At 43.5% G+C, this 26,765-nt stretch overlaps 13 protein-coding genes across 13 annotated transcripts; 8 read left to right on the plus strand and 5 right to left on the minus strand.

Annotated features, from left to right (window-relative positions):
- Window positions 1-1,157: 1,157 nt before the first annotated feature.
- On the plus strand, window positions 1,158-2,484 carry O0I10_005855 (uncharacterized protein; the record flags this gene model as incomplete). Its single annotated transcript, XM_058485892.1, has 4 exons — window positions 1,158-1,318; window positions 1,389-1,977; window positions 2,042-2,056; window positions 2,116-2,484. The coding sequence occupies 4 exons, from the start codon at window positions 1,158-1,160 to the stop codon at window positions 2,482-2,484; spliced, it is 1,134 nt and encodes a 377-aa protein (XP_058343415.1).
- Window positions 2,485-2,616: 132 nt separating this feature from the next.
- O0I10_005856 (uncharacterized protein) lies at window positions 2,617-4,203 on the plus strand (the record flags this gene model as incomplete). The annotated part of the gene is made up of 5 exons (XM_058485893.1): window positions 2,617-2,699; window positions 2,771-2,894; window positions 2,980-3,589; window positions 3,643-3,903; window positions 3,959-4,203. 5 exons carry the CDS (start codon window positions 2,617-2,619, stop codon window positions 4,201-4,203), a joined length of 1,323 nt encoding a protein of 440 aa, XP_058343416.1.
- A 186-nt stretch (window positions 4,204-4,389) lies between these two features.
- O0I10_005857 (uncharacterized protein) lies at window positions 4,390-6,043 on the plus strand (the record flags this gene model as incomplete). The annotated part of the gene is made up of 6 exons (XM_058485894.1): window positions 4,390-4,519; window positions 4,588-4,742; window positions 4,814-5,029; window positions 5,086-5,314; window positions 5,377-5,721; window positions 5,778-6,043. The coding sequence occupies 6 exons, from the start codon at window positions 4,390-4,392 to the stop codon at window positions 6,041-6,043; spliced, it is 1,341 nt and encodes a 446-aa protein (XP_058343417.1).
- Window positions 6,044-6,296: 253 nt separating this feature from the next.
- O0I10_005858 (ribosomal protein L2) lies at window positions 6,297-7,433 on the plus strand (the record flags this gene model as incomplete). The annotated part of the gene is made up of 1 exon (XM_058485895.1): window positions 6,297-7,433. The coding sequence occupies one exon, from the start codon at window positions 6,297-6,299 to the stop codon at window positions 7,431-7,433; it is 1,137 nt and encodes a 378-aa protein (XP_058343418.1).
- Window positions 7,434-8,414: 981 nt separating this feature from the next.
- On the plus strand, window positions 8,415-9,078 carry O0I10_005859 (uncharacterized protein; the record flags this gene model as incomplete). The annotated part of the gene is made up of 2 exons (XM_058485896.1): window positions 8,415-8,727; window positions 8,783-9,078. The coding sequence occupies 2 exons, from the start codon at window positions 8,415-8,417 to the stop codon at window positions 9,076-9,078; spliced, it is 609 nt and encodes a 202-aa protein (XP_058343419.1).
- A 1,529-nt stretch (window positions 9,079-10,607) lies between these two features.
- Window positions 10,608-11,818, minus strand: O0I10_005860 (uncharacterized protein; the record flags this gene model as incomplete). Its single annotated transcript, XM_058485897.1, has 2 exons — window positions 10,608-11,441; window positions 11,510-11,818. 2 exons carry the CDS (start codon window positions 11,816-11,818, stop codon window positions 10,608-10,610), a joined length of 1,143 nt encoding a protein of 380 aa, XP_058343420.1.
- Window positions 11,819-13,195: 1,377 nt separating this feature from the next.
- Window positions 13,196-14,264, plus strand: O0I10_005861 (uncharacterized protein; the record flags this gene model as incomplete). Its single annotated transcript, XM_058485898.1, has 6 exons — window positions 13,196-13,370; window positions 13,429-13,633; window positions 13,701-13,720; window positions 13,794-13,889; window positions 13,954-14,114; window positions 14,178-14,264. The coding sequence occupies 6 exons, from the start codon at window positions 13,196-13,198 to the stop codon at window positions 14,262-14,264; spliced, it is 744 nt and encodes a 247-aa protein (XP_058343421.1).
- A 298-nt stretch (window positions 14,265-14,562) lies between these two features.
- O0I10_005862 (uncharacterized protein) lies at window positions 14,563-15,795 on the plus strand (the record flags this gene model as incomplete). Its single annotated transcript, XM_058485899.1, has 7 exons — window positions 14,563-14,675; window positions 14,745-14,851; window positions 14,916-14,998; window positions 15,062-15,208; window positions 15,266-15,369; window positions 15,436-15,570; window positions 15,645-15,795. 7 exons carry the CDS (start codon window positions 14,563-14,565, stop codon window positions 15,793-15,795), a joined length of 840 nt encoding a protein of 279 aa, XP_058343422.1.
- A 71-nt stretch (window positions 15,796-15,866) lies between these two features.
- O0I10_005863 (uncharacterized protein) lies at window positions 15,867-16,484 on the minus strand (the record flags this gene model as incomplete). Its single annotated transcript, XM_058485900.1, has 4 exons — window positions 15,867-15,907; window positions 15,969-16,034; window positions 16,093-16,413; window positions 16,475-16,484. 4 exons carry the CDS (start codon window positions 16,482-16,484, stop codon window positions 15,867-15,869), a joined length of 438 nt encoding a protein of 145 aa, XP_058343423.1.
- Window positions 16,485-16,571: 87 nt separating this feature from the next.
- On the plus strand, window positions 16,572-17,219 carry O0I10_005864 (uncharacterized protein; the record flags this gene model as incomplete). The annotated part of the gene is made up of 1 exon (XM_058485901.1): window positions 16,572-17,219. One exon carries the CDS (start codon window positions 16,572-16,574, stop codon window positions 17,217-17,219), a length of 648 nt encoding a protein of 215 aa, XP_058343424.1.
- A 230-nt stretch (window positions 17,220-17,449) lies between these two features.
- Window positions 17,450-17,902, minus strand: O0I10_005865 (uncharacterized protein; the record flags this gene model as incomplete). Its single annotated transcript, XM_058485902.1, has 1 exon — window positions 17,450-17,902. The coding sequence occupies one exon, from the start codon at window positions 17,900-17,902 to the stop codon at window positions 17,450-17,452; it is 453 nt and encodes a 150-aa protein (XP_058343425.1).
- Window positions 17,903-22,961: 5,059 nt separating this feature from the next.
- On the minus strand, window positions 22,962-23,999 carry O0I10_005866 (uncharacterized protein; the record flags this gene model as incomplete). The annotated part of the gene is made up of 4 exons (XM_058485903.1): window positions 22,962-23,048; window positions 23,108-23,552; window positions 23,640-23,889; window positions 23,963-23,999. 4 exons carry the CDS (start codon window positions 23,997-23,999, stop codon window positions 22,962-22,964), a joined length of 819 nt encoding a protein of 272 aa, XP_058343426.1.
- Window positions 24,000-24,952: 953 nt separating this feature from the next.
- On the minus strand, window positions 24,953-26,560 carry O0I10_005867 (uncharacterized protein; the record flags this gene model as incomplete). Its single annotated transcript, XM_058485904.1, has 8 exons — window positions 24,953-25,116; window positions 25,195-25,338; window positions 25,399-25,477; window positions 25,575-25,645; window positions 25,728-25,880; window positions 25,949-26,197; window positions 26,268-26,367; window positions 26,432-26,560. 8 exons carry the CDS (start codon window positions 26,558-26,560, stop codon window positions 24,953-24,955), a joined length of 1,089 nt encoding a protein of 362 aa, XP_058343427.1.
- Window positions 26,561-26,765: the final 205 nt, after the last annotated feature.

Genomic DNA, 26,765 nt, shown 5'->3' on the forward strand with positions numbered 1-26,765 from the left:
TAAAGGTAATAGGGGTAATTGTGTCATTGTCCTCTTGGTTGCTGCCGTCATAAACATCCTTCATCCATGATAACAAAATAGCTGCTGCATGCATTGTATCGAATACCTCAATATCGTCCATGGCTGTACAACACCTCTCGTCAAAGATATAAGCCCATTACTCAAATCCATCCAATCCATCATCATCTTCAGCTGTATCCACGTGACACGATCCATCCTTCCTGCTGACGACGCTGACGACGCGCAAGTAATCAAAAGCAACATTCCAGACTTCCCATCACTGCACTTGATTGCATCCATCCATCATAACCATGCAATCCCAATATGGTAGTTGAAAAGAGCCATGTGATCGCTGCTGGTATGCTTCCTTTTCCATCCGGCTATTGGTTTATCTCTCCCTTAGCCGTTTTCCATACGGTTCAACTAGGCGAAGATTGCTTGTATTGCGACGTACTTGATGGCTGATATGGCATCATCCATTGGTATCCGTATGTATCAAAACAAAGTTGCTGCACGTAAACGAAGCTGATTCTATACAATGACTATCGGCTGTTCACGTAAAAAAAAGGCTGCAAGGCATGTTGCTGCAAGTGGTTGAGGCAACTAGGCAAAAGCATTGCCAATAGTAACTGCTGGAAGAATGCCATTACGTTTGATCGCGCACAGGAGTGTGCAATAGAGCGTGTGTTGTAGTAGAGTGGCAAGGTTGTGAATGCTGTTTGACACAATGGAGTATAAAGGCCTTGCTAATAGCAATTGCTTTGTAAGCTTATTGTAAGAACATCACTTCAAATGTAGTGAAAAGGCGTACAACGAGAGATCAAAAGATTACGAGCAAAGGGAGCAATTGAGACCGCTAGTTATGATGAAGATGCTAATCGTTTGTTGATTGCATACATGTTTATCTATTGATCCTGTGATCACGAGTACAATGCACACGAATTCCTAGTGTCCAAGGAATTGAGCATTACGGACATGTAGGAATTGATCCATTCAAAGAACAAAGGTTGCTATAGTGGCTCCTGCACAATGGAATGGGACAAAAGGGGTAATTCCATGGTTTCCATGGTTGGTTGCTTTGGTCATCAAGAGCGGGAAAAAAAGTAGCCAAAATCATGCAGGTTTAGTTTGCCGACTTTCTTTGTTCTCTTCCCACCATGCACGTCGTCATTATCGGTGCCGGTGCGATTGGTTCATCGACTGCCTACTTTTTATCACAACGTGCCAAGAAAAACGACGTGCGAATCACTGTTATTGAAAAGACGGGTGTTGCTTGTGCAGCTAGTGGTCGTGCCGGTGGCTTCATTGCACGCGATTGGTAAGATTGGTAGCAACCACACTTTATCTTTCTTTCTTTCTCTCTCACACACGCATGACATTTTGAATAGGAGTGACGGCACACCTTTAGGACCTTTATCTCGCAAGTCGTATCAGTTACATGGAGAATTAGCGAATAGGCTTGGAGGCGAAGCCAAGTATGGATATCGACATGTCAACACGTATTCGGCACTATTACAAAGCAAAAAGAGCAAGAGTCGTCATGGATCAGTGCCTGGAGAAGTTGCATGGATTGATCAAGAAAAGGTGCGACGCGTAGAACAGCTTGGCGTACCGAGTAGCACAGCACAAGTGCATCCTCGTCAATTTACTCAAACGTTGATGGATGCTGCCGTGGCAACAGGATCAGTGAAACTGAAATGTGGTCAAGGTGTTGCTCGACTAGCATACGAGAGTGCAGATAACAAGGTTGTCACTGGAGTTGTTCTCGATGATGGTGAAACAGTGGAAGCGGATGCAGTTGTTGTATGTATGGGTCCTTGGAGTGGTCTTCTTGAGATGCAAGGTCGTCGTCGTACCAACCATTTACCTATTCATGGTGTGCGTGCGCATTCAATTATCTTTGAGCCGAATCAACCGGTACCAGCTGAGGCACTTTTCACGGCTGTTATTGATGGATCTCAATCCCATGAACCAGAAGTGAGTCTTGATTTACTATGAAGGGAAAGTGACACACATGTGACCTAACTCATGATGTTGGCAGGTGTATCCACGACCAGTAAGCCTTGTCTCTCTCTTGATGTCTCTAATGTGAAGATTAATCTAATGTATGAATAGGATGGTACAGTGTATATGTGTGGTGCCACGGATAATTCCGATCCATTACCTCCTTCTGCTGATCAAGTCAAGGTCAAGGATAGCGCCATTGAACAATTGGAGTTGCTACGTGAATTGATTGCGCCATCGCTATCGGGGAAAACAACTATCCGACAAGCATGTTATTTACCTATCTCACGCGACGACATGCCTTTCATCGGTGCTCATCCATCTCATTCTCAATTATATCTCGCCACGGGTCATAGTTGCTGGGGAATTCTTAACTCGCCTGTCACTGGTCTCATGATAAGCGAATTACTATTGGATGGTCGTATCACTTGCGTCGAAAGAGAAGCAGTGGAAGCTTTTGATCCAAAAGGTCGATGTTGATATATAGAATACGCACACGCACACGCACACACACACGCAACACACGCAAAATAAAAGAGACCAGCTGTGTAATACCATTTCCTTTTCCCGTATCTCTTTCATCGACTCCTTTCTCATTGTATGTTTTCTTGAATGTATCGTGCCTTGTGCCTTGTGCTTGTCTTTGCAGTTTCCACTTTGTGCGTTTTGGGCACCCGAGATAATCCCTTTATCTGGTTCGTGTATACAAGCCGCTCCTCATTCTTTCACGCCATGACGTGATCGGGCTCATGGGTTGTCATTGTAGGCAAGCAGTGGTCGAGTATGACTCTGTATCAGAACGCAACTATGTGGCGGGGTCCTCTTTGAAGCAATACAGCCAAGATTTCCAAACACTTGTCGTGCATAATGATCTCCATGGATACAGCCAAGTAAGATTACCCACCCAGCTGATCTCCTCCTTTGATCTCTCTCGCCACATGTGTCACACTAACTTTCCCAAATTGTCAATTCCAGAGGCTATTGTTGGATCTTGGACATGGATGTAATGGAACGACAACAATCGACAATCTCAAATCATGGAATGGGAATATAAGCAGCAGCCTGTTATCGACACCTTCCATTGCATTGGTAGAGCGTGGAGGACACAATTGCCATCTTTGGTCTCACAAGATCAACAATGCCTTAGCCCTGTCATCACAACACAACCTTAATATTACAGCCATTCTCATTGCCGACAATACAACATACGATGACGCCAACGCAATCAGTCTACCCACTACAGCTAATAATCCTCCAATTTGGAATACTACTTTACCACCTATTCGCAATGCAACGCTTATGCCTGATAATGATATCGATTCGGCCACGATTAATATCCATGCTGCAGTTTATTTCACACCCGCCTTGTATGCCGCAGAATTGAAGGCTATGATAGGCAAGTACAACAACGATGTTCGAAGATACGTACAATTAGGCATGCTTTTTGAGGAGACATCATTTCTCGTCAATACAACAAGTGGTGATACTGAATCTCAAGACGACAGCGATGATGGTGAAGGATCAAACAACGCTGACCGAGGCTATCTAGCTTATGTCATTGCAGCAGCCACAACGCTTGTGTTTGGTAAGACAAAGATCGATGAGTAAGCAAATCAAGGTTACTCATTATTACAATAGTGGGTATGGTTTGTCTAAGGTGGTGTCGCAAAACACGAGATGATGAATCTGCGATCGATACAGCAGATGTTGTGCTTGGACAAAATCAACAAGAGACTCGGCGTTTATCTATCACTGTGCTCAACAATCTTTGCCCCGTACAAGAGCTTCACAAGGTGGATACCAAAAACACGGTGTGTGCTGTGTGCCTGGATGAGCTGAAAGAGAATGATCTTGTTCGAATTCTTCCATGTAACCATGGCTTTTGTGTTGCATGCATTGGTATGAAAATTGATTGAAGAGCTTTAAAGTGCACAAGCCTTATACATGGAATTAGATTTATGGTTGACAAAAAAGTCCAGCTTGTGCCCTATATGCAAGTACGATTGTGATCCAAATCATCAACCACAACGATCTTCATCTGAGCATGTCACTGAGGAGGAGGATTCACCTTCGTCTCCCGCGCAACAACAACAACAACCACCACCACCATCAACGAGTGAAACCACTGTTGAATTGCAACAAGTTCGTGTCACACGCCCAACACCACCTCCACCAGCAGTAACAACATCATCTTGCTAATGTCTTGGATTCAACTACGGTTTTGGAATTCCACATGTCGATCCAAAAGCGGTTTTACTGTCCTCGGTCAATTGTTTTGTGGGGTCATTGTGTCGCTTGATTATCAGTGATAGTGGGTGCTACGTGCAATAAACCTGTTTATTGGTGCTTCTTTGTTTGTTATTTTCTTTGTTGAATTACAGCATCATGCGACGACTTGCACCGATGATCATGTATGCGTTGGCTATTGTTATGATATTCTGGCTGGTCGTTGGTGCCATCACGCTTCCTAACGCATCACGATGGTTCAAGGGCTCTGGCCCATCAATACAACAAGGCAATATTATACATACGCATCAGCTATTATACAATCAATGAAAAGTCTAACATGTCATCCTACATTAGATATTGTCTTATCTTCCTCTTCATCCTCGCCATCCAATACCACCAATTATTCACAAAGACCACAGCAACAGCAGGTTGTATTTGGTGAGTGGAAGTACGATTCTAAGATCATGGTTACAGAACATGTCCCAAGCCCGCCAAAGGAAGGATTACAGGTATGTGTGTGGAAAATGAAAATGCGTCAAGGCAAAGAATGACGACTTGACATGATGTCAATGGATTTTAGGGTGTTTTATATGATCGTGGAAACTCGTGTGATGATCAACCACAAGATGCACTTCCCATAAGGATTCAAAGTAATGTACCCAAGATAGCTCTTATTAAGCGGGGTGAATGCTACTTTACACAGAAACTACTTAATGCTCAAAGGGATGGTGCAAGTGCTGCTATCGTCTACGACAATGCTACTTTTGATCAGGATCCATCATCAAATACTGGCATGGTATGAGAAGACTAAAGACTTTTGGTATGTCAAAGGCTGATTGATATGCTTCATAGTTTGTGCAACCGGACATGGTCAAGATTCCCGCCTTTTACGTTGATCTCTCTGTTGGATTGGAGATGTACAAGCGACTTGAAAACGTATCACAGTCAATGTCATCTGATAATGGATCCTTACCTTTGACACGGGTGACGATTTATCCACCACAAGGTGCAAAACTTGATCCTTGGCAATTTGCTCTTATTATTATTGGTCTTGTCGTCGTCACAAGTTTGGCCATCCTTGGTAGGGACAATGCTTTTACATATAAATGAACCACCATGCTAATACCACAAGCATACATGTAGTGGCAATGCAATGTCATTTATGGCGTGTTGGTCGACGTGGTGATAATCTGAATAGTACATTTGGGAGAGAAAGGATGGATGATGAAGAAAGTATCCCACCAGAAGATCAGCTTTGGCGAAGTTTGGCTATGGTATCACCACATACACATCCACGACAAAAACGACAACTCACTCAAGACATGGTGCGCATGCTACCAACGCGGCTTTACGGCTTGGAAAATCAAGAGGAATGTGAAAAGGCTGCCAAGGAACAAAATGGATGCGTGATTTGTCTGGAACCTTTCAAATTTGGTGACGCTATACGATCGCTTCCTTGTCAACACGAGTACCATAAGGATTGCATTGGTAGGAGAAAATACGTATTGTTGCATATGCGTTATTGACACCACACATCCTTGTAGATCCTTGGCTCACTAAAAAGAGTGCGTCATGTCCATTGTGTTTGCAAGTGGTTAATATACCGGCACCCCCAGATGAGGCACACATTGACGTTGCTACTACCACTCCTATCAACTCCACATCATCACCGTTCGACGTTGTGAATCATCATCATCAGCACCAAAGCACTGCATCTTATAATGATGAAGCCATCGAAATGACCGAGCAAAGATCAATCACCAATTCAACTACTGATAATCTCATGGATATCCGCCGCTTATGGCAATGAACAACACTTCCACTTTTATTTACAAGATCATGTATAATTATACGGCTATCTCACGATCATTTTTAATCATGGATAAAGAGTTATAAAGTGTGAATTAATGAGGAATTGAATGCGGGGTGATACAAGGACAAAATGTCAAATTGCAAGACATGCGGCAAATGTTGACTGTGACGGCTCGACTTGTTTTGGAGTTGTCAGGGCTGACTCGATATTGAGGGTACTTCTTTTTCCGCCAACACATACAACAATACACATGTTGCGACTTGCAGCCGGTGCCCGTCTTTTGAAATCGAGTGCCACCACTACGGTCAACACTTGTCGCACCATTCGCCTCAATGTGAAAACGACAGAGTTGAATTCCTTGACGTCCCAAATGCGGTCTTTGCGATTGTATAGCACAAGTGGCAAGAAGGAAGGCGGTGAGGAAATCGTATCGCATTCCGGCTATGTGAGTGGATTCAGCACACAAGGCAACGTCACTGGCAAAGCAGGAGCATCAGCATTCCCTTCGCAACAATTCAAAACATACAAGCCAACAACACCTGGCAAACGTTGGTTGAAGCGTGTACCTCGTGACCATTTGTACAAGGGCAAGGCAGTGCGTCGATTGACTGTTGCTAAGCGTTCAACGGGTGGTCGTAACAACACCGGTCGTATCACTATTCGTCATCGTGGTGGTGGACACAAGAGACGTATTCGCTTGATCGATTGGTATCGTATGGAGTCTGGTCAACAACAAGTTATGCGCCTCGAGCACGATCCAGGCCGTAGTGCATGGATTGCCTTATTGCGTCATGAAGAGACCGGTAATTTAAGCTACATTGTGGCTCCTCATGGTGTCAAGCCTGGAGACAAGGTGACAAGCTATCGTACAATCGACGAATCATCATTGGACGTGGATGAGGAGAATGAAGGAATCACACGAACGGTGGCTATTGATGTGGGTAATTGCATGCCTCTCAAGATGATGCCTGTGGGTACAATCATCCATAATGTGGGTCTCAAGCGTGGTGGTCCTGGTGTCATGGTGCGTGCTGCTGGTGCCTATGCACAACTTATCCACACCGGTGAATCTGGTTACGCTCAAGTCCGTTTGTCAAGTGGTGAAGTACGCTTAGTACCCGTCGATGCATGTGCTACTATTGGTGCTGTAAGCAATCCCGATCATCAACACGAGTCCCTTGGTAAGGCGGGTCGATCAAGATGGATGGGCATTCGTCCCACAGTACGTGGTATGGCTATGAACGCTGTGGACCATCCTCACGGTGGTGGTCGTGGTAAATCTAAAGGTAACAAGGATCCACGTTCGCCATGGGGTGTACTCGCTAAAGGTGGCAAGACAAGAAAAACTCCCAATCAATTCGTTGTCAAACCTCGTCCTAGACGATAGACGCAATCCTTTCATCATCCACACCTTTTTTTTTGTACCTTTATTCATTTCAACCAATTCCAATACACAACCCAAAAAGTAGACTTGTAAAATAATATCCATGTTTCTTGTGTGTGTGTGATTGTGTATGTGTTTTCAAAATGTACTCTCCCCCTTTCTTGTCAAGCATGTGCTGCTATAGATAAAGTTGGTGGGTTCCAAGGCGATGGGATACAAGCAAGGCTGATGCTCGTAAGGAGTGTGATGCTCATGGGCTATCTGAAAAACCAATAAAACTAGGTTTGCGCTGTAAAGGAGACAATTGGATACATATGGACAAAGAGGTGACATGTGTCATTGTGGCTTTTGAGTTGACAAAACAAATGATACATGTATACATGTATACATGACCGCATCGTGTGCATTGACCATCGCCAACGTGGGTTCCTTTGGCGTAGCGTAGCATTATAAACGTGTGAGAGAAAAATGTTTGTTTTTCTTCTAACCCCCCCCCCAACTCACGTATTAGCTGCATGCGTCTCGAGAACATTTTGGTCATATGTGCAGTGTAGCTTTTATTTCCATAACGTATAAGGTTGACCGCGTACATAAAGAGGACAATATCTAGGGGTGTAAAACGATCGAATGGAAAACGTAGTAGCGCACGATCAAATCTCTTCCATTATTGTCAATCGAGAAATAAGGTTCTTTGAGTAATCGAGCATGATGAAGGAGAAAAGGGGTGATAGGTGAGCGTTTATACTTATATCCATGGAGAGCGCAAAAGGAGTCAAAGGGGGTGGGATCGAGACTGATATGTGTGTATGTGCCCCAGATGAGGCTGTACATAGTACCATTCGCATGGTGCCCGGATTTTGTGAGCTTATACAGATATACTGCTTTTGTTTTGTTTTCTTCCCTTTCTTTATTCTTTTTTTTTTTCAACTCTGCAAGTGACCCTTATCCCCATTCCTAATCCTTCAATTACTTTTACGATCAAAGATGCCTCGCGAACTTGTATTTGATCAAGGCGTCTTGAAGCTGTCAAGTTTCGATCCACTCTCAAACCGTGTCGAGACTCGTATATTGAAGCTTCCTGATGTCCCTGCACTCGAATCGCTCGAACAGCTCTTTATCAATACAACATCCACTCCCTATACCACACAACCCAACAATACGCGTACTACCGAAGTTCCTTTGTTACGTTCAACTCGTTCATTGAATACAAAGAAACCATTATCACCTAACCGAGCTCCACGTCGCTGCTACTCAAATCCCGCTCTTTCGAAAAAGAAGGATGTCATGGGTTCATCAGGTAAGATCCAACACATGTTTTAACCCATTTTCATTCTTACACATATGCTCTATAGCTGAGACGTGGAAAATGCCTCGCCGATCTCCATCCAAACGCAACTTGCTGAATGCGCTAAGCGGCCTTATCCAAAAAGCAAAGCGACCTGCTTCGATTCGTCGACGAGTTAGCAGTCGTCGCTCTAGTGCCAATAGCAGTATTCAAGGAACTTGGCATACACAAACATGGTTGATCGAGATGCGAGCATCAACAGATAGTTTGGTGGAGCCAACAACAAAGGGATCACGATGCTGTCCAAGCGAGAATTGGTGGGCTACATCACCACCATTGAACACAACCACCCATGTTCTGTAGCATTAGCATCACTTCTCCATGGCATCATTATATCCCTTTTCCTATTACGCGTATAGTTCAATCACCAACCACCCCATCCCATCGTTTATTTTTTCATGTATGCAAATATTTTTTCTTCCACTTGTCAAAACGGCGTTTCCTTATCTGGTATCCGAAGATACGCCGGGGAACCACTTGTAGATGTAACCATCATCATCACTTTCCTAGTAGTAACACTCCCCCCATTCCACTCTCTTTGTTCCAAATTTTTCTCTTGTTATCAGCTACAACACAGACCATCATTGAAACTTCATCTCCTTTTTGTACATGGCTGAATGATGAATCACTTTGATAGGACAACAATAGCAAATGGAGATTGCTGCATGATGTATGCATGCCCCCATCTCTATTATAGACTCATCTCCTAGAAGTCTCTTTCATGCAGAACCCCAATAAGCATGATCATCATGAATAATAGGGTGAAAAAGAGTGCTTGCAGTTTCCACATACACATACATGCAGTGCCTCAGTTTCGTGTATGTATATTTAAGCTATTGTAAATGAAAGAATGAAAAAGATCAAGGGGGTTGGTTAAATTTGTGCTTCAATAGAAACGCCGTAAACTCTTTATCTTGGCCCCTCTTCTCTCTCTCCCGCAAAGACCACGCACACACGCCTTGTTGGCTCATGCACCTTGTGCTATTCCAAAAAAGAAACGCCCTAATGCACAGCAACGTTACCAAAATGCTGCTGGGAATTCAATGCATTCGACGATGATTGACAAAAACAAGGACCAACAGGATGTTCTCCGAATTGGCATCTGCACGTGTTGATTGTGTGTGTATGTCTTTTACAATACTACATCATACAAGCAACTTGTTCTTCATATCTCTCTATAATACGACCTATACATAGGTCGTTATCAATCATCTTTTTGTTGTTGGAAGATTCTATTTTGGGCGTTATTGCATTCAACCTATCGCATGTGTGCAACGTTTTCTAATAAAGGGCAATCCGAACGGCTGATTGTTTGCAAGGACCACCACAGCTAAACGTATAACCGAGATCAAACAATCAAGGATTCAAATTGATCCCTTTTCACTGAACCATTACATACGCGTGGGCATGTTGGCAAAGGTTTAATTTTTTTTTCACATGTGGCAAAACAACGTGGATGATTTATCCATGTACAGCATCATGCGAGTGATAGACGATACATAGCACGAGCACTCTCTCTTTCTCTCCTACACATTTCTCCTCCTACATACATACATGCAACCTTCAGTGGTCCACTTTTTTTGCCCATCACACTTTAGAATCGTAACACAAAGGGAATATCATATATATTTATACGTGTCTGCTTGCTGATTACCGCTAAACGTAAACAAGCTGCGTTCGAGGTGTGAGGATGACACCGCAACTGATATATGGGTCGGGTAAGGGAGGGATGGGGAAAGGTTGGTCGCGATTGACTACGCGCTATATGCGTATAATAATATAAGACGAGGGGGGGTATGATGCCATGGAAAATACAGGTACTGTTATATAAATCATTCCTCCACTTGAAATCTCAAAGGTGAAATCTTTCGATTGGTGCCCTTAATAAACGGATCCTTGCGCCTGGGCAAAAAGCCTCGAGGTTTGAGTGGACTTAATAGCTTCTTGTGCCTCATCATACGGAGCTCTGCAACAATTATCCTAAGGTGATCAGGATTGGATCGGGTATCTCGGGTATACGTGTTGGTCTCGGGATTAAACCGCGGTTTTGTGGTAGCTTCGGATCGTCGACGTTGCGAAGCCGGTCGTCTTGGAGGTGGTGGCATGGGTATCAATCCTGCCTTTGTCGTCGATTTCTTTTTCAATGATTCAGGGCTTGCTGATACAGGGGATGGTGGTGGTGATGATACGACAAGTGACCATCTCAATTTGGCTATTGTCTGTGCAAGTCGCACTTGTTGCATATCTGAAGGTCGTGGTGGAGAAGATGACATGACATAGGAGGCTGTAGTCGACGTTGAAGGTGTCTGTGCCTTTGAAAAAGATGTAATTGAATGCCGTCGTACCAATGTCTTGTTGTCTGATAGTACGCTTTTAACACTGAAAGAATCCCCTTCATCATCATCATCCTCGTCTTCCTCATCATCCTCATCCGCTTCTTCACCATCACTTTTCCAATTCGCATGAACGACACGACCACGTAGTGTTGCTTCCTCCTCATCCTCCTCATCCAATGCATCATCCAATGATTGTACTTGATCGGTTGTCTCGGCTGCTATAGCATCTCGTATTTCAGTGGCGGGATCACTTAAAGAGGGTGGTGGCATATGCAATGGTAGTACTTGTGTCAAAAAGCCGGCAGATAAAAATGTCGAGAATGGATGCGTCTATCAACCATTATTGAATGAGTATCATAGCAACGAGGACGTTGTCTCTCTCTCTCTCTCGCTCTTACCAATTCCTCTTCGTCTGGTAGACTTTCCTTGCTGTCAACCACTATCCAATCTTCCACATGGGACATGCGACGCATTGTTGGTTTCAGCTGTTGCGGCTCGTCTTCTGGATCCGGCGATTTACGACGTGATCTATGCTTGCTGCTCTTCTTTTTACGTTTCTTGAGGAGCGGTGGAATGGCGCCATAAGGTTTCGGTGCTTGAGCAGCGAGCTGCTTGATAATCTCCTTGTACGAGGTTGGTTGTTGGCCGTCGGTCATGGTTGACATTGGGAACGGTTCATTCTGCGAGATTGACAAAAGAGTAGGCATAAGTGTAGAAAAGGGGTACAAGAGAAGAAGGAAAGGGAAACAGGGCCAACAAGTGGGTTTGGAGGTTTTGCTGCTGGGCACAAAAAAAAAACGGAGAGTGTGAGTTGCCTTCCCTTTTCTCACCTGCTTATTACTGATACTACTACCACCACACACATGTACGCTCTTTCCCATTTACCGAACACCTTTTTGGATAAACTTTATTGGTGCACCCAACGATCACCCTTTTCATGCCACCTTCGTCTGTAGTGCATATTGAAAATCAGTACCACAACCGAACGAATATCATAGTATGTACTCTTGTTGTCAAAAGCAATAAATGGTTTCACAATGTCATCCGAAACCTTTGTCTCTGCAATACATAAACCCGTCGCCGACAATTATTTGGATCATCATTATTAAACACTCTACTAGCCACTAATTATCCATCTCTCTCATAATTTCCGTTTCAGCTCATATGCATCCCTTTAGCTCCACCTGAACTCTTTCTTTATGATCGTGGCGAAAAAAGTCCGATAATGTTATTCAAGTGTAATAAAGAACGCATGCTATATAAAGTAGAAGACTTGCTAGAATGATCGATCACGACGTCTATTAATACCATCCCATACCTACCATAAATTAGCTGTACCAATCAACCAAAACATTATCCAATAATAGAGAGAGCTCTTTGGGGTCAAACATAAGAAAGGGATAGCCCACCCTCCCCCCTCACTATTGATCTACTGCCAAGCCTATGTAGGTACTATACAATTGGTATGATTGCATTATTGCTGCAGCTATAAACCCATCATACGCTATTGAAGGTTGTGTATTCTTAACATTATCAACCATGCCCATTTACCGAACGCATCATCATATGCAGCCACGACGCATGAATAGATGCAAAACCTAGCGTTCTCGACTTTTTTTGTGCTATCAACGGGCAGTTGCCGAATGAGATACAAGCATTTTGCCATGTGATTTGTTCCAGAGTACAATGAATGGAACACAAGAACCTGCTTGTATCCGATAGCTTAATAGTATATGCGTGAATCAAACCGAGTTAGTATATATAGTGGTCATTGTTATGCGTAATAATGACACTTGCTGCATTGTCAAAGGAAAGGATGATAACCTAACAAAATCACCCAATCGTTTATTGCACGTTATCAGCATCCACTACCCAAAGTACTAGCATGATTATGTTTTATGAATTATGGTTGCGTACAATGAAAGCAGCAACGTGGCTAGCATGTACGACAGCTGTGGGAAAAGTATAGAGATGTTAAAGTTGACATCATTCGGACATCCAATATAGTGCCAAAGTATAGGTGGAAGCCCCAGAAGCAGCGCGTTGTCGTTGTTTTTCATTTCTCTTTGTTTCTATCAAACATCATGCTTGCCAACGTTGCTCGTCGTGCTTTGACCAATATTCCTCGTGCTTCTGCTATCGTTGCACCCCGTGTTGCTACCCGTCCTTTGGGTGCTGTGGCTCGTCCTGCCGTTGCTGCTATGACGCGTATGCAACCATACTCCACTGCTGGTGCTCCCAAGACCGCCACTATTCAACGTACGTGCTCATTACAACGCATGACTCAAATGAACAACTCGTTAATGTGTGTTTACAGACACTGCTCCTCAATGGACTGCTGACGCTGTTGTTGACGGCACCTTCAAGAACCTCTCGTTGTCTGACTATAAGGGCAAGTTCCTTGTCATGGTCTTTTATCCTGCCGATTTCACCTTTGTGTGCCCCACCGAGTTGTTGGCTTTCAGCGACCGCATTGAGGATTTCCGCAAGTTGGGTGCTGAAGTGGTGGGCATTAGCGTTGAGTAAGTGGATGAGAAATTTGATACTATCAATGTCAACATGTCCTTCTAAATGCTGCAATCTCCATAGCAACGTTCACTCTCACTTGGGTATGCTTGGATACAATCATCGTATAGGATGATGATGATGATGAAACGCTGATACAATATCATTCAATCATAGCATGGACCAATGTTCCTAGAAAGCAAGGTGGTTTGGGTGACATCAAGATCCCCTTGGTTTCTGATATCAAGAAGGAGATTGCCACTGACTACAATGGTAATTGTGTGGATGGATATCAAAAGAGTACTTGTATTGATTCATTTTACCTTGATCTATGTAGTGTTGATCCCCGAAGCTGGTTTGTCTTTGAGAGGTTTGTTCGTCATCGATCCACAACAAAAGCTTCGTGTTGCACACATTCACGACCTCCCCATTGGCCGCTCGGTTGATGAGACTCTCCGTGTCATTGAAGCTATCAAGTTCACCGATGAACATGGCGAGGCAAGTATCAGAGTGCAATAATGAGTACGGAGCAATGTAGGCTAATCCATGAGGGATCAATAGGTTTGCCCTGCAAACTGGCAAAAGGGTGACAAGACCATCAAGCCTAACCACAAGGATTCCAAGGAATACTTTGAAGCTGTCAACTAGATGTGCAATACACTTGTAACCTGGTAAATAAAAAGATACAACACGGCATCACTCGTTTCCGAAAATGCACCCATGTTACAATGACGTTTAGCTAAGCTAAAACTTGAGTGATCAAAGTGATACAAATGGTCACAAGTAAGCTCATTCTAATGTTCACTCCACATTTAATGCTGGTTCCTTTTAACCCCACACTACAAGTCAATTGGTCTGACAAAGCGCAATCGCCACGTGAAATCGTAAATGCATATATAATCCTCTTCACGTTCCCTTTACTTTATCTTTATTCATACAACCTACAATGACTTCCTCTCCTAACTACCAATACGAGACTGTCAAGGTCATCGTTCATCCGGATGGCGTTGCTCATGTCGAATTGAACCGCCCAAAAAAGTTGAATGCCTTCAATGACGAGTAAGGGCTATTGCCATGTCACTTTTGGAAACCGAGACAACGGGATCTTGATATGCGATTGACTTGTAGGATGGTACGCGATGTACGAACCGTGTTCCGTGATATCACCCATGACAAGAATGTTCGTGCTATTGTGCTCTCTGGTGCAGGCAGGGCTACCACTTCAGGCTTGGATCGTAAGCTAGCATTCTTCGACAATGACATGTGATAGTAGTAATAAATACTAACTCCCTCCTCCAGTGGCAGAGCAGAGCCTCAGTAGCCTTACGGATGGTGATGCTGATATTGCTCGTAACGTGTATGCTACACGCAAGCACATTAGGGTGAGTCATGATTAACCAAGTAATGTATGTGCTATTCAACTTACCTATCTTTTTACATGATAGGATTTCCAAGATGCATTCACTGCTATTGAAGAGTGTGAGCAACCTGTGATTGTGGCCGCCCACAATGTCTGTATCGGTGCAGGTGTCGATATGATTACAGCTTGTGATATTCGCTATGGTACCAAGGACTCTTATTATGCTGTCAAGGTGAGGAACTTGAAGAATCCATCTTGCGGATAAACATCCTGACAACGACGATGATAGGAAGTTGATATTGGTCTCGCTGCCGACGTTGGTTCCTTGCAACGCTTGCAAAAGGTTATTGGCAACCAGAGCCTTGTACGTGAATGGTGCCTCACAGGCCGCAAGTAAGTTCTATCCTATCATGAAGAGACTCTTTATGCATATAGCTGATACGAGATGATTCAAAAAAGGATCGATGCCAATGAGGCCTACCAAACGGGTCTTATCAGCAAGTTGACCGATACCAAGGAACAAGCATTAGAAGAAGCCTTCAAGACGGCTCGTGTGATTGCAAGCAAATCTCCAGTGGCTGTACTCGGTACAAAGTAAGCTTCACTTGTCATCCTTTCGTATATAGAACAAATGTTTATTCACAATCTCTATGTATCCCACAAAACAGGCACTTGCTCAATTACTCTCGTGATCATTCGGTTGCTGAAGGTCTCAAGTATACCGTCACGTGGTCCTCTGCCATGTTGAACACTGAAGATATCCCATTGTCTGTTCAAGCATTTATGGAAAAGAAGCCTGCCAAATTCTCCAAATTGTAATAACATTTCCCAAAGCACCGTGAATGTATTAGGTTGTTGAATAAAATGAGAGTGTATTTACAATGAAATGTCTAGTAACAGCAATCACAATCAAAGGGACATTGAGGAGTGTCTACATGCAATGTCTTTAATCAGTAACGCATCCCATAGATTACAATGAGCATCCTCTTTACCTTTGCCTTCACCTATCCGGAGATCCTTCACATCATACAAGGGATAACCATCCTCCGTTGTGCGCTCTAATTCATGCATGAGTAACAATGTCGATTACCATAGATCCAAATCGCTTTGACTTACTGGCTTTCTTTCCTCGAGAATCTCCAAAGCTATCATCGTCTTCAGGAGGTGCTGGTGGTTGCTGTCGCTTGATTCCCTTTTTGACAGATGCCAGTTCTGCAAATACAACTTCTTCCACCTTGTTCTCTTGATCCTCTTGCTTCTCTTTGTCATCGCTACTATCCTCCTTCTTCTTCTTGTCTTTTTTGTTCTTTTTCTTTGTCGATTCCTCCTCTACGCTCTTGTCGTCTTTGGGTAACTTTTTGGTGGCAAATATATCATCGATCTCGGAATTGCTCTTGGCTTTCTTTGCAGTGGTGCTGGTGGTGTCTTTTTTCTTCTCTATGGTGTCGCATTCAACAATCAGCATCCCATTTCAGAGCAACGAGCAGATCGTTTATACCTTTAACCATGGTGTTGTTGTTGTGAGTAGTCAATGGAAGGAAAAACAAGTGGAAAAGCAAGCGGCTTATCCTTTTTCTTTTCTTGCAGCCACCTTGATGCATCCCATTGCAGCCGATACACACGAAGCACAAGTCATTCGAGAATACCGTGATCGTGAGGTTGCCTTCTTCAACAACTTGCCCACAGCGCAGCGTGCGTTACTACGAGCCCATCATATTGATCCAGCCGATTCACTGTTGTATGGCGAGTTGGCGTTCGTCCTTGTCGGTCTTAAACCATGCGTGCTGATTGATTTCCCTCGAGACGCCAGTGCCTCAACAAGCATCACACACCTCTATCGACAGGCAGTCTTGGATCCATTGAAAGAGCAATATGATATATGCATCAACGAGATCCATCGTCCATTGGCTAGTGATGAAATGGAGCTTAAAGGGTGTTTATTGGTGCACAAGTCATGTCCATTAGTACAACAACTCCTGGATCAGCAAGATGAACAAGTATCAGAGACATTGCTTGCCAAATTACTTGATTACCCTGGTCGATTACCCGAGTCATCCGACGAGATATCAACCATGTGCGAAGTTGTATATTATGCAATCCCATCAAAAGTCATTCTCACTACCTTTGCTGCACAACAAGATGAATTGGATCAAGTCAAGGCTCATTTTGCACGCTACAAGGAGCAATGTCATACACAATTAGGCATGGAACTTGGCCTGCTGGTACGTCGACCAGGTTTTTAGACTTTATCGAGATGTTCGTGTACAAAAAAAAGGATAAACGAAAAGGTATATAACATTATTGTGTATGTCCGTATGATGTGTGGCGTTGGAGGGTGGCACGGCGGATGTTGTTCAAAGATCACAGGATGAGAAAAGGGAAAAAAAGGATTTTGTATGTTGTGGGAAGAATGTGCAAAGGTTGTCGAGTGTATAGGAAGGAAGGAAGGATATGCATGCGTTTATGTTGTGCTCTAGCAGACGTAATGAGGTGGAACAGCAGGAGGTGGTTGCGATTGTCGTTGTGTCTTTTTCTGTTGTTGAAGACGATCCATGAGTTGTTTAAGTTGGTCACTTTCAAGCACATTGTCAACACGGGCCTGTAGCTCTGGATCCAACTTATAAAACTTGCTGGTATGTCGTGTGGGGATTGATAGAGGATGATTATTATTGTTGCTGCTGCTACTCGTTTCATTCTGTGATGGTGATGCTACTCGGTTGCTATGACCTGAACCATGCTGTTGCAAAGAAAAGGCGCGTCGTGCCAATGTGGCGTTGCTATGGGCGGTAGATCCATTTTTGCATGATTCATCCTGATTATCGGGTGAGATTTGTAGCTTGGTGGATGACGACGAAGGATAATAAGCGGATTGTGGTCGACGACGTTCCAACCACTGATTGACTTTGGAGGATGACTTTCCAAACATCTTTTACGTATAGCACAGTCAATAACAACAACAACAACACAAAAGAGAAAAGATAAAAGATGAATATGGAGGAGAAGAAAACAGGAGTAATTGTTTTTTTGTTAATGAACAAGGAGAAAAGGTAACCATTGTGCCTTTTATATAAAAGCTGTTTTCGGTACACAAGTGATCATAAAGCATAATATACGCTTGAGTAAGTATGCACGCCAGCGAGTGGAGGAGAAATTGTGCTAAAATTAGCAGCCCCCCAGTACAAAAAGGCATAGGTTGAATGATCCTGCGCCCCACTGAGAATTGGTTGCAAAATGGGCAATGTTCTCGGACACACTACAAAGACAGCTTTCATCATGACAACCTTTACCGGAGAGAACCACGGAAAAGAGAGAAAACCGACACTATTGTCAGCAACACACTTAACCCCGCCCCTGCATGGTGGTAGTGCTTGGCAACAACTACATCACCACCTGCATACTCAAATTGCATACTGTATACATACATAGGTGGCAACACACACACACACACAAAGCACATGGTCCCGCTCCAATGTACTTGAACATGCAGTCTTTTGATATCCAGTAAGCAATAGATGGTATAGCATCATCGTACAAACGTGGTTGAGCGGGCTGTGTAAAACTTTGTGGTGCTCATTTTCCCCTGGGTAGATGAGCTTGTATACCTTTTTGCATTTGGCGGGCCACACGTACACATATATACAAAAGTATCTCATCAAAGATGCAACGTTATTATATACAACGGCTGGGGAAATCATAAGATACAATGCTCTCGCGCGAATGTTTTTTGTGTTGCAACGACGAAGCCTCGTTCATATGCCTTTTAGCCTTCTCATATTATTACAAGTTTTGTTACTATACGATCATTGACAACCAGCGTCGTTTGTTTTGCATTCATCATGTATCTTTTACATGTTGTTATCGTACTACCTGCATCCTCTAACGAACATGATGATCACCAGCCAGCTCCGTCTCGGGCAAAGAATATCACATAATAGCTTCAACGGCGAGCCTAACCTTATGCGAGTGAACACCATCATTTTTGAACCATTTGTTCAAACATGGATTATACCAATTTTGATACATTCCAGGCATCATTTAGAAAAATATGATAAACGACGTGCCGATAAGACATCACGTCATCCGCTTTGGTGATTCCCACCATCATCACAGTATCACATGGGATACCTGCCGATCAGCTGGATCCTTGTTGTTTGATGCATGATAATAAAAAAAGTGAAAGGGAAGCCATCAGATTGTGATGGTTTCTTGTGTCTAAAGAGGTGGATGGAATTCGCTATTATCATGTTACCAGTATCCTGGTACTATGTATGTGGCTTCGCTGAAAAACATAACGTGGCACAGAAGATGTCAAAAAACACCCCAATGTGCCACGCGTGTAGTTCTTCTTTTCGCTCCATCAGCTTCTGAGATGCATAAATGATCCATTATCCTGCAGCTATTTGGATTCGATACCATAGGACGTTGCTCTTTAGCAATACCTTTTTGGTCGATTTATAGCTAAGCACAACGCAATCTAAAAACTCTATGCATGAAATGATTAGCATTAATATCAGCAGCACAACATTCATGAGCGGCATGATGTTTACGGAAACCAAAGGACGATGAATGGGTTTGAAAACAGATAGGTAGTCGTACAACGTCATTGTAGTACAAGCTTGTCGGCGTTGTTTTTTTTATCCGCATAGTTCTTCGGATGGTCCGCTCCGGTGATAGAGATGCAACATCGTTTTACTTTGATGGTGTACCGATTCAATCAGTGGACATCAATCGCCTATCTTAAAGGTATATGGATGAATCCTCATATCAGCGGATACTCATTTGACTATAATGAATGGAGGCAGTTGGCAATACAAAACCAACCACACACATGCATCACCCAGGAGACCCATCTTTTTTAATTCACTGGTCGCCGCTACTTCTCGTAAAAGCTATCCTTGTTACTATAGTGATACAACAAATTGACTTGCGCTATGTACCCTGCATTAAAGAGAACAAAGCAGATCCGCGTCAATGATTTGTTGGTGTGAAGTAACAGTTGTATGTGTTAAGGGGGCAAAGCTCATATCGAGTATTCACGTCCTAGTATACACAACACGCATCACGTACCAGGACATGGATCATGAAATCCAGCAACAGCTTTCCTTCACCAATTGACTATTCCTTTCATATGTGACCTTCACCCTCATTATAATCAACGCATGGTCATTTATTATACAACATGGTTTTATCCATCGCAGCCTTCTTCAAGTGTGGATCTTTGTGATGCCAATCATGTTGTTTGCACAAAAACAGGAGTCCTGCGTGATGATCACCGTTGCCAGAGTACCGTTGCCATGCCAACACCAAGGAGCAATATTTGTCTCCTCCCACTCTCCATAAGATCTTGGCATTATCAGCTATTTTCACGCTCTAAAGGGCGCCTCTTAACGCAACGTAGAGGATGATAAAGCATAAACTTGTCAATTAGATAATCTCATGATCATTCATTGTCAGGGGTGTGAGCTGCTGGATAGGAGATCCGGCGTATCGATGTGAGTACCACGTCCCAAAAAGGAAGGTTGTCAATTGGGATGTGTTTAATGAGCTGATATCTGCATTGGTTGCCTTAATAAAATATCACCTAGGACTTGGAGAAGAATAATGGACAAGGTGGTCCTAACATTTCATCAGGATCCATTAAGTGATATCAATGATAACATGATCCACCATGATACCATGTCCCGCTACAAGCCATAAGAGAGGATCGACCCTTGTTGTTATCTTTAGCAGCATTGATGCTCTAGTTGCCATTAAAAGGATTGCAACCTTTGGATTGGAAGGTGCCTGTTGTCAATGCTGAGATTGAAGATGTGGATGACTTTCATGAAGAATGAAAAAGGGATGCTACTACACATTGCTGTTGAAAACAAAATGCTGTTTTTGGCATAAAAATCGTTGCTTCTGGTTGAGATGACTACCAGCTGATAGATGATGCGCTGCATAAAAGCAGCTTGTTGTTGCTTGTTTTCATGCCATTTCGTTCTTGAGAAGGGGATGGCAGTATATGAATTTGGGAGAGAAGGCACATGGATGATGCAAAACAAATGTCGATATAGGAGAATGGAAAAGACAATATCCACGGAAAATGCCACAACGCTTATCGCTTTGCACGTCCTTCATTTCTATGTCTTTGTAACACTAGCCAAATTCATCCGGATGGGTTGCACGCCGCTTCATGCGATACACATGCTGCACACATTGCGTGACATGAACCGTGCATCCAAGCACAGAGCATGTTTTACATGACAATGATATTGAATTTGGCGTCACTGCTCACATTGTTGTGGTCTCCTGAATAAGGTAGGTAGATGACTGTGCAAAAAGCTCACGTTTGTAGGTGGTGTTGTTACTAGCTTAGGGTGTCGGCACGACATCCCCTCCTTATTACAATACGCTTTACAATACACGTTTGATGATGTATACACGATCCCCATCTCTTTTGGTCTCCTATGTACTAATGCATAGTGAGGATGATATGCGTAAAAAATGGTATAGTTTCTTAAAAGCGATTGACTCCCATCTCCCGTTCTTCTGTAAAGCATGTTGAAAGGGATGGACGATGCCGCAAGCATCAAAAGAAGCTTTTGTCTTACCCATGCATGAACTTTATGTACGGGTTTATATTACACGCCAATGCGTTGTGGTGTCTTTTTGGGCCCAGACCTTCTTGACAAGTTGATACATATACGATGATCTTATACACCAACCCATGAACCAGTGATCCTTCCCATGAAGATACCATCGTCATTATGCACCATTTGTGCGACTACTAATCAAACGTATTAGAGCATTGAAGATATGTATGTCTACATAGTAGCCAGGGGGTTTGGTCATGGTAGTGTGCTGTTGCTGATGCCCAGGAGAAAAAGTGCAATATGGATCTGAATGGGTACCTACCATATACAGCTGCATACGCCTTTGCTTCTAAAAAGGCATAGCCGTATAGGTTGCTTAACTTGCCTCTCTCACATACTCTCACCCTCCAACTCTCAAAACGAAATCGATCTCCCTAATGCAACTTACATACACCCCACTTTGTTGTTGCACATTGGCTCATTGTTAATAACCAAAAGGGTGCCTTCTACGTACATAGGGCGTATAATATGTATCCTGTCATTGGATTAATTATGTATGTACACAGCTTGGGAGCTTCTATTGAGAACATGTTATTATTGGGCAAGTGTGCGAATAAAGATAATCTTATTTTGTGTTGTGTGCCAGCAGATCGAAATGTGCTACGCCTATCAAATTAGTTCTCCTTTGTTTGTTTTCAATAGTAGCATGACTTGGACAACCGCATGTGTGAGTGGGTGTTTAACAAGTTGAAAATAGTGTATTCTTGATTCCCAACCCCACATGGGACACGAGTTTGCCCGCGCGCGCGGTGTACATGTATTATAGATCTGGTTCCCAAAACGCTCTGCATAAACCACACATGTATATCCACCACCTTCTCCCCCATGTAGGCACACACCATTAATGTGCATGAGAATTTTCCAAAATGCCATTTTCAGAAATGCCTTCTTTATTATGATTGAGAGAGTTCCCTTTTGCCTGTAAACGTGCCCTGTACTTTGCGAACTTTCATCTCGCCAGGAGTTATTGCTATTTCGGTGTTGCGTGTGTGTTTGTAGTACTGTATACGAGAGCAGATCCAGGGGTGCGAAATATAGGGAACCGCGGGGAAAGGAGAATGAGGAGTGAATAGGATGATGATGATGGATCGGGAAAACGAGAGAGAGAGAGAGCAAATATGATCATGGTTTCAACAAGGTAATGGGGCCAAAGGTCTAAAAGACAAAAACAAAAACGTCGTCGGTCTTCCATCAAGGAAAACTCACATGTTGTATGTGCATCGTAGTTGATGAGGTTATGAAATGGTATATACTGCAAGCAAGTTGTGTGTGTGGTGTGTGTGTGTAAGTGATATGTGCGTTGTTGCATGTGTGTTGATATGTGCTTGTTGGACTGGATACACGCTGAAATCAATAAGGTTGCTGACGTTCGCTCTTTAATGAAAGAATGTGCAACGGCTGACGTGAATGATCCGGAACACGGATGTAGCACTTTGACTATATCCAAAAAGTTCATAGGTGAGTTGCATGTATACATAGCATGGATAAAATCATACCTTGGCATAAGGCTGATGTCGTGGTCGGTAATACTTTGGTGGTCGATCAACAGTAATTTGGGTATCATAAGGTGCATTGACAACCACCAACACATCCTGCCTCAATTTTGATTGATAACGAGCGAGATCATCCAATGTCAAGTAGCAGTGTTGTCGATTTCGCTTAAACATCTGTTCAATTTCATGATCCACACGCCGTTTAGTGTCAGCCAGTCGCTCGTGTTCCTTTTCAAGCGAAACGTTGTGTGTCCGTAAATAGGCAAGCCGACGTTCCAGTTCTTCCAGGTTGGCACTATTGCTGTTATTGCTGGTTGTGCTTGATGCTGCCGATGTCACGGATGATAATGATGATGTGGATGATGTAGGAGATGAAACAACCTTCCTTTGGTCAACAACGTTGGGCGATGATGATGATGATGATGATGCAGTATGGCCACTATTGCCGCTGCGAGAGCGCACAAACAAAAGAAAATAGGATGAGCATTTCCGGTACCCAACAATTTACTTTTTTCAGAGCAAAAGTTTTCCTTACATCCATCGCACATGGTTCTTTGAGTTCTTTTCAATGAGTCGAATGCCTTCAAGTACATTGGTGATATCGTAAATGCGTCGCTTTTGTACTTTGAGTTGCTGAGCAGCTCGGTTGAGATCCAATTCTCCATTAGGACTGGAACGTAAGAGAGCAATAAACTTTTTTGTCAACAAGCCAAGCGATGAGTCGTAACGACAGGATTGAGCGTTAGGTGAAGTGAGTGCACCGGATGGATGAATTTGGAAGGGCACTGCAAATTGGAGGAGGAGGAGGAAGATGTTGAGTTGACGATGTTTCTGTAAGCGGAGTGCCAAGACTCATACCTGATTCATGGCGGGAACGTCGATGAGTATGCGTCATTGTGTGAGAAATAAGGAAGAAAGAGTAAAGAAAAAGAGAGAGAGAGAGAGAGAGAGGAAGGGGAAATATGCAAGAAAAAGTGGTAAGGGCGGCTTTAAAAAAATAAGTCAGCAGAATAAGTCAGGGATAAGAATAAGAAAAAAAGAGGGAAGTAACGTCGTCATGCAGCGGCCAACATGTAAGCTCGTCTTTTTGTGCATCTGCACGGACCGGAGAAGCCTCCTATTTGGGCTGATGCTGATGCTGATGCTGGTGATGCTTGCTGCTGCTGCTGCTGTTGGCACAAGACCTCCTCGCTTGTATAGGCAAACTGCTTCATTATGACACAACCCCTGCTGATCAGGCTAATGCGTGTATTGTGTATCCATCATCATCATCATCCGTTGATGTCGCCTCGTACCTCCTTGAATACTCTAATGGGAATTTCCGCCCACCCATTTTTTTTTGCTCTTCCCCCTTTTGTTACTGTGCTGCAGCCGGCTGGGTTACACAACCTGTCGTATCTCCCATTAAGGAACGAAACGCCCGGGATCATCACTTTCCAATAATCGCATTATTCAAGGACATAGACACGGAGAAAAAAGAGAAGGTAACGACACCATATGGCCCAGAATGGCCTATTGTTTGTTGCGTTAGTGCATTCTAGGAGTCATCATATTACCAAGGAGTTTTACCATTCTCCATCAAAAACGGTTCGTGTGGTTCTTTTTGTGTCGTTGCTACGGACAAGAGCCGCGCGCTCCGCATGCCATCGTGTGACAAAACCCCATGCACCACGTAGCATCATTTCCTCCATCAGGCATCATAGAGTTGAATATGAGGTGCCGTATTGTTGACTTTAGCAGATAACGTGCATTTTCCCACCATCATCATCATCATCGTCGTCATTGTGTGTTGTTTTTATTCACTCGTGGCAAATGTCGTGTGGTAGGTAGGTATGGAGATAATGTTGTCTATTCGTCTATACACAAGGAAATCGCATGATGGGTGCCTAGCGCCACGTCTGCTACTGGTTTGTCAAGCGGCACCTGTTGAGGCACAAATGCGTGTTCGTCATGTCCTAACCCAAGTCTTCCGCTTGGTCCATTCAAGCCCCATGAAAAGAGCTCACCCGATGCTGCGTGAAAAAAATCACAAACATCAGCTTGCATCCATAACAATAAACAACAAATAAGTCCCCTTTTCCCTTTTTTACCTGTGATAGCCGCTGCATAATCCGTTGTTGCAAATACACGTTTAATATCCTTGAGTCCTGGTATCCGCTTCAATGTCAACGTCTCAATCACATCCTTGCCAAGCCCAAGAGCGCCATATCCACATGTGTGTACTGCACCGTCGTCTGTTCAACATGACTTTAGAATCTCAATTTCTCTTTTGCTCATGGGTTAAACCTTATTACCTGTAAGCACGACTGAAAATGGACCACCGGCTGCAATATCGGTGATACCCCGATGTTCTAATACCACGGGCTCCAAAATCTATGATAAGAGAAAAACATCAAAGCATGAGACACAATGTAAAATAAGATATTGAACGAAGCACACTCATAATTGTCTTTGTGTTGCCATAACTTACTCTATCGACCTTGGCGCCTGTCATACCTTGCCCATATTCAGAATTGCCCCACGTCCATAACCGGCCATCAGCTGATCGGCATATGCATGTAAAGAAGGTGTGTGTGAGATATATATATACACACATATGAAAATCGAATGTCCAAATGGTTACCAGTAAGAGCCAATGTAAAATCAGTGGAGCCAGCAAGTTTCTTGATAGGAGATCCAAGTGATGGCAAAGCCTTTGGCACATTGTAATCAATAGTCTCGCCCACGCCCAATTGGCCATCTGCACCCCAACCCATGGCATAGATCATCTGATGGTCTATTATGATGATGGTGGTGATATGAATAAGTAAAGGGACGAGTGAGATTGTTGCCTTTCATTGTTACCTGTTGCGAAAACAGTGTGGTCCAGACCGCATGCAATGTCAGTGACGGTACCTCGCGTGACAACCTGACATGGCTTGTTCTCAACAACAAAGGTGCCTGGATGTGTAGCCTTGCTTTTGCCCACGCCAAGTTGCCCATACATTCCATTGCCAAACGAGTATAATCCTTGTGTCGTCACAATGTGTGAATGTTCTCTCCCACAGGCCAGCTGATGCACCTTGTCTTTGCTCTCAAACACAAGCCCATTCCCTATGAACGTACACACACACGCGCCTGTCAACAATGATTGCTCCCTCCTATATACCAACTTGCTATTTACCTGCTTGTCCACAACGATCCAATCCATATCCATAAACACGCTGTGCATCAATTGCCAATAACGAATGACCCCAACCAGCAGCTACATGCGTCACATTGCCCTACACCATATTGCCGTCATTAGCTTGTTGCTCACAACATAGGCTACTTGATCTCTCAATTCACCTTGTCAAGCGCATAATCGGATCGTCCTGTCAGCTGTACAGGCTGCTTAAAGACAGTGTTACTTGTTCGCATTCCGGCCAGCGGCAACGCTCGTGCATGTCCCCAACCATAGACGCTGTGTTTGAGCATGGTGTCGTTGTCAAGAAGTGGGAAGAGGAGTAGGAAGGATACGACCAGTCGACCCAACGGCCATTATAGAGCCGCCACATAAAACAACAACGCTGCCATTCGATATGCATGATCCTGGATTATATTATGGCATCTTCGCCTCTCATGATTATCATGTAATGGGTTATCAAGAACACTCGAGCATAGAATGACATGTACTATTATC

This window comes from Lichtheimia ornata (assembly GCF_029851405.1).
Source record: "Lichtheimia ornata isolate CBS 291.66 chromosome Unknown scaffold00024, whole genome shotgun sequence".
NCBI lineage: Eukaryota > Fungi > Mucoromycota > Mucoromycetes > Mucorales > Lichtheimiaceae > Lichtheimia > Lichtheimia ornata.